Source organism: Neomonachus schauinslandi, chromosome 14 (assembly GCF_002201575.2).
Source record: "Neomonachus schauinslandi chromosome 14, ASM220157v2, whole genome shotgun sequence".
In the NCBI taxonomy this organism is placed as follows: Eukaryota; Metazoa; Chordata; class Mammalia; order Carnivora; family Phocidae; genus Neomonachus; species Neomonachus schauinslandi.
Window position 1 is genome coordinate 13,331,759 of NC_058416.1, and position 6,477 is coordinate 13,338,235.

At 47.9% G+C, this 6,477-nt stretch overlaps 1 protein-coding gene across 1 annotated transcript in view; it reads left to right on the forward strand.

Moving 5' to 3' along the window:
* The window catches only part of BCL2 (BCL2 apoptosis regulator), a 164,791-nt gene extending 160,070 nt beyond the window's left edge, over positions 1-4,721 (forward strand). The window contains exon 3 of the mRNA XM_021686401.1: positions 4,381-4,721. Within this exon, the coding sequence (XP_021542076.1) occupies positions 4,381-4,515 (135 nt within the window). The 3' untranslated portion in view covers positions 4,516-4,721. The remainder of the gene's footprint in view (positions 1-4,380) is intronic.
* The last annotated feature ends 1,756 nt before the right edge of the window (positions 4,722-6,477 follow it).

Consider the following 6,477-nt stretch of genomic DNA (forward strand, 5'->3'; position numbering starts at 1 on the left):
TGTGTGTGTGTGTGTGTGTGTGTGTGTGTGTGTGTGTGTGTGTGTGTATGAGACAGAGAGAAAGAGAATCAGGTGGGAGAGGTACCATGACCAAACTGCAAGAAGGCTGAGGACACTTCTGCTGTCCGCCCTGCTTGGGAATCTTGAGTATGATCTGCTTCTGTCCACACCTCCCTGGCTTACTTCCAACTCTGCAGCAAGGGTCTGGGGTCGGGGAGTCTGGCCATCCGCCCTGGTGGGCCAGCTCTGGATGGAACTCGGACTCAGACCATCTGTGGCCTCTGAATTTGGGGGAGAAGCCATCTGTGAAGGAGCACCCAGAGCCAGGGCACAGCCCGCCTCTTGTCTGAGGGGGGGTCAGCTGAAGGAGAAAGGCCGCTCACCTGGGAACCTGGCACGCACGTCCGGGAACCGGGCGACGCTCCTGCCCCCCCAGACGTGAGCCAGGGTTGCGGTGCCCTCCAAGTGTACAGACTGGGATTTTATCCGTATCACATGATGATGGCTCAGGTTTTCTTTTTCCCTCTTTGTTGCTTTTAATACATAAAATGAGCATATGTTTATTTAAAACAGCTTTCAAACTTAAACAAATAATGACAGACTGTTCAAACAGACTTCGGAAATCGCCCTAATCAGGATGTTTGAAAAAGCAAGAAGACACTCTATAAAAGGAGCTTTTAGGACCTCCAGTCCCGAAACAACAGGGTCTGCTTTGCACTTTGCAGTTGTGGATGGGCAAGGCCTGGGGGCCGGATTCAGTCTTGGGGTGGGGGGTCAAATGATGCCCCTGAGCTCTACCACCTGATTTAGTAATTTCTGAGGAAGTAGAGATGGGCAGTGTGTTATCAATTCCCATCTTTGACCAGAACATGTCACATGTATATTTGTACATTTTAACTCATAACTTCTATAGCAATGACCAGGCATCTTCAGAACCAAAAACGGACTCCTTCAGGGGAGCTCCTGTGAAAGAGCAAACTAAGTAGGCCCTCTGGAGGGCAGGGCAGGTGTAGGAGGGATGGAGCAGATTTGCAAGAGGGCAGACCAGCGGAAAAAGTTAATACATGCACTAGTTCACATTCGAGGCCAAGTTTACAAAGGGCTTTGAGTCGCTTGTGTTAATCTTCACAGCAGCCAATTTTATAGGTGAAATACATGAGGCTCGGGGTTGGATAATTCGTTTAAGATCAGAAGGAATAAAATGTCAAAACTGGGATTTCACCCAGACCTCCTTCCCCAAGTCGAGAGCCGTCCCCAGACCCCTGGGGCTGTATCAGCAACTCTGTGCTCATTCTTTGGGTCAGGAGATGCTACTTTAACTCATCTCACTCTAGAAATGATGTTTTTTCTTTATAGTGCACACCAGAAACGGCCCATTAGGTCCATCAGGAGCACAGTTATTTACGTGAGGGGATGGTGGTCGGGAGAGGGAATCGTTCAGCCCCAGAGAGGTAGGGATATTTGGAGAGGCATTTCTTCTGGCCCCTGGTATCGGTGTCATGCCCCAGGCGACCAGGGAGAAAATGCCAGCCCCACTTTGTCCCCGCTTCCCCCACTTTCTCAGGATGGCTCCATGGCCAGAAAGTTCAGATGGCAAGGGGCTGAGTCCGTTTCCCGTTCTGCCACGGAAAACCCCATTGGTACTAAAGGAAGGCAGGACCAGACCATCGACCCTCTCAGTGTCGAGCCACATTGCATACAGCACAGGGCTTGGGTCCTAAAGGGTTCCGGGCATAGGCTGCTGTGGGATGTTCCGGCCTGCCCATCCCTCGGAGAGAGCAGCCTGGAACGGTGGGCTATTAGCTGTTTGCAGCTGTGTCTGTGGGATCCTGGGATGCACTTTACAAGAAGCAGAGTTTCTCCTGCTCATAAATCTGTCCTGACCCCTTCCTGCCCCATTTATCCCTGATTATATATAGGGAAGGTATGTTCCTTGACAAGCAATCAGGACTGTTACCTCAGCTTTGTGCTAAGAACACTACACACATATTTCATTTCTGTCTATTGCCTTGCTTTCCTAAGGCTCAAATTTAGAAAATGTCAACAATAGATTAAAAAAAGAAGAAACCGCTTGCGCCCTCTCCTGGTAAAGGTTAATGTAGTGCATCTGCAAGCCCAGGGCACCCACTTGCTGGGGAGCAGTTACTTGTCCAGGCTAACTCACTCATCTTGTGTTAATCTGAGCAAAGCCCTTGACACATGAGATGGACCATTAGGTTTTCTGTGGTCCATGATCAGAGTTTCTCCTAAACCTTTCTTCACACAGTTTCTCAGCCTCAGCTCTTTCGGTACTTTGGGCTGGGGACTATCCTGTGCGCTGTGGAATATTGAACGGTGTCCCTGGCCTCTACCCATTACAGGCCAGCAGTACCCCTACCAAAAATGTTTCCAAACATTGCCAAGTGTCCCCTGGGGCCAAGATTACCCCCAGTGAGAACCACTGCCCTAAACCCTTGTCTGACTTTTGTACAAAGTGTCACCGCTCAAGGGCAACCAGTGAGGGAATGAGAATACCTCATCACAAACCTTTTGTGACAGTCAGGAGCAATTTTGATGACTGATCAGCTGGGTTCATTTCTAGGAATTTGTCCCCAGAAAACAACTTAGCACGTGGACAGGAATTCATGCACAAAAATGTATCATAATATTATTTATGACAGCAAAAGTTTCAAAAAGATAAAGATTCGGTTAAATCGAGGACAGAATATATGAAATGGAATACTAGACAGTCATGAAAATGATTGTGTAGATCTATATTTAATAGCATAACAAGTTCCCCTAATGATGCCTTGAACTCTCACCTTCAAGACGACTCCTGAGATTCCCAGAGGTTGTTATGTATAGAAGGAATCATTTCAAACAGGCAGGGTAAGCATCTGGTGAAGCATTAGACCAAAGACAGAACTCAAACCAATGACTGAATTCAGAAACCTTTAAGCGCCAATTGAACAGGCACTTAATAAGCACCTACGTGTACCAAAACCACGAACAGCACAGGAGAGACAAAGCTGATCCCTGGTCCCTCCGTGCAGCACTTGCCTTAAACAGAAAAAAACACTGACCATTGTCAGAACCACCTCCACACAGCAGTGCTACAGGTGTGGGTGTGTTACCGTCTCGTGGGCTCTGACGCCGCGTTGTTGGGAGTGATGTGGAAATATGTCTTGTTCTCTTCATGTCTGAATAAATCATACCAAGCAAAAAGAATTTCATTTACTGGTAGATATACGTAGAGAGTTGTCCATCTACTCATTGGACCCAACAAATGTCCCCCAACAAATCTAAGAAACGAGCAATCAGTCCAGTCCAATTCAATCCAGTCTGAAACAATCCAAAGAACTTGGCCATGACTCCCATTGTAACCCCGCAGACCTGACTTCGAGGCAGCAATAGGAAAGGATGAGAGGAGCCATCTTCCTTCCTCGGGTCCCTGTGTGTCCAGTGACACGTAACTGACCATAAGTGACCACGTGCTTTGTGAAGTTCACAACTTGAGTTAAATGCAGGATTGTGGTCATCCAGCCTGGCCACTCCCGGAAGAGACCCCGAGACAACTTTTTTACCCAGGGAGAACCCTGTTGTTGACTTTCAGAGGCTAGGCATGCCACCAGGGGAGGCCACCCTGCTTGTGTGCGCCGTACCAGCATCCTGGACCGACCAAGCACTCACAGAGCTGCTGTGAGCCATGGGAGGGCATCAGCGACTGAAGAACACTGGTTTGGAGCTGGGTTCGAATCCTGACACTGCCATTGAAAAAACCTCTGTTTTTTCCCCCCAGGTTCCCCCCCACTACAGAACAGAAGCAAATAAAATGACTCCATAATATTGGTATGAAGAATAAATAAAATAATGCACTTGAGGCATTTATTACAAGTGCCTGGCATATAACAAGCATTCCATAAAGGAGCTTACCTGTACCTACTGTTTCTTATTATTTTTAGGAATGGCCATGCTAGCTAAAATTGCAAAGCCTAGCCTCCAGTAGTTTCTAGCTGCCTTTGCTGTTTTATTTTTCTCCTTAGCACTTAGCACTCTCTCGCACACTCTATGATACATTTATTTTGTTTACCATCTATCGCCGCAACCAGATAAAAGCCCGGTGAAGTAGGAACTTTTAGTCTACTTCCCTTACTGCTGTGTTTTGTCTCTGCGGTACCTGGCCCATCAATAGGATCTCGACAAATACTTCTTGAATGAGAGTTAAAAAAAAAAAAAAAGTAGGTCCAAATCACTGCCCCAGAAGAGCGTTTTACTTTTCCCCATACTGGGCAGAAGACGCCTGGGTCCTCGGGCTGGATACGACCCTCCCTGTAGGCTGGCATCCTGTGCTCTCTCTCTAATTCTCTTTCTTTTTCTCCCCCTCTCTCCCCTCCCCCGCAGGATGCCTTTGTGGAGCTGTATGGCCCCAGCATGCAGCCTCTGTTTGACTTCTCCTGGCTGTCTCTGAAGGCCCTTCTCAGTCTGGCCCTGGTGGGAGCTTGCATCACCCTGGGTGCCTACCTGGGCCACAAGTGAAGTCAGTAGGCCTGCCACAAACAAATATGCAAAAGGTTCACTAAAGCAGTAGAAATATATGCATCGCCAGTGATGATGTACCATGAAATGAAGCTGTGGTCTCTTAAACACAAAACACGAAACGAAACAAAAACAGCTTTTGGGCTCAGTGTCGAATCAGCTATTTACTGCCAAAGGGAAATACCATTTATTTTTTACATTATCAAGAAAAAAAAAAAAAGATTTATTTATTTAAGACAGTCCCATCGAACCTCCTGTCTTTGGAAACCCTGCCACTAATTGCCAAGCCTACCTGTGCAGCTCCACCTGGATCTCCTGTGCCTATAAACACGGATTTGTTTTCCATGTTGTTGGCTGGACTGACTCACCATCTGAAGAGCAAACAAACTGACTGACAAAGGACTGGACTGTTCCAGAAGCCAGGTGTCTGGCTGCTGGAGGTTAGGAAGAAGGTGTTCATTTTCCTTGCCTTTTTTTTTTTTTTTTGCCCTGGGGGCTGCAATCTGAAGAGAGGGAAGGTGCTCGGTGGGAAGTCCATCCTTCCCTGGCCTGAAGAGCAGACACTTAGCATTTGGCTCACATGGTACATACCCGGTTGGAAGAAAGAAGAAAAAACCAAACCTGGGGAACTTCAGATGGACTTGGTGTCCACCAAGACTTCCACACCGAAGGACAGTGATGGGGAAAATGCCGTGAAACCATAGGAAAGTATTTTTTTAAGCTACCAATTGTGCCGAGAAGCATTCTAGCAATTTATCCAGTAGCATCCAGTACCTTAAAGCCCTGATGTGTTTAATCAGACATTTTGGACACACTCTCCCCCAGATACTGGCTCTGTGTGTGTGTGAAACAGAATCCTCCAGAACGCGAGGAAGTGAACGTTTTGGTGACTTATCCAGAAGCATCAGGCCGCCACAAGTGCCTGCGTTTCCCTAAGAGGCCATGGTCTGGAGGCCCGCCTTGCCCCAGCTCGGAGGCCTGGTCCTGGCGACGGAGCCTGGGCACCCGCCGGCCTGCTCGGAGGGCTGCCAACAGAGCAGTGTGGCCTCCGAGCGTCTGGAAGCTGACAGAGCTCAGAACGCCCCGTCGAGAAAGAACAGCCGTGGCCCTGGGCCCCCCGCTCGGGCCCTTTGCCTCGTGGAGCGGGGAACCTGGAAGCCAAGGCTCCTAAGACGTTGATCACTGTGGAGGGAAGGCGACAGAGGCACCGCGCCTTTCCCTGCAGAGGGAGGTGGCGTCGCCGCCACCGGGAGGAAACCGAGGGAAGGACACGCGCGCAGCCTGGTTGCCGTGTGGCCGCGGCGCATGCGTGCTGGCTGCACGGTCGGAAGCGAGGCTTGACATGACTTTTGGGGAAAGTCGGAAATCCTAAAGGAAGCGTTGAAATGAGGTGTCATGGATTAATTGACCTGTGTCTCTGGAATTATGATGTAAAACATTACCTTGTCATTGTAGTTTGGGATTTTTTTTTGGGGGGGGGGAACCTGACGGGGTGGGGAGAGGGAGGGGGGGAAGAGTTCCAGGTGTGGAATGTGGGAATTATCTGTGCATCCTGGGGCATTAAAAAAGAAAAGAAAAAAAAAAAGTCAGTGGTGGAAACTCTAGAGAAGTAGTAAAGAAGTGAAATCTCCAGCGAATAAACTAGAAAATATTTTTTTCAAGTTTGGAGTCAGCTTTGAGACATTCATGGAATAACTGTGGCATTATTGCATTATATACCATTTATCTGTATTAACTTTGGAATGTACTATGTTCAATGTTTAATGCTGTGGTTGATCTTTTGAAAGCTGCTTTAAGAGAAAAAGATACATGCATCTCAGCATTTTTTTTTTTTAAGTTGTATTTAGTTATGGCCTCTACACTCTTTGTTAGCAAAAATTATCATTTTTCTATTTGGGATTTTTGTCTCAACTGTTTAAAAGCATTTCTGAGAAGGTGAGAGAAGCCCCGGGTCTCAGCGAC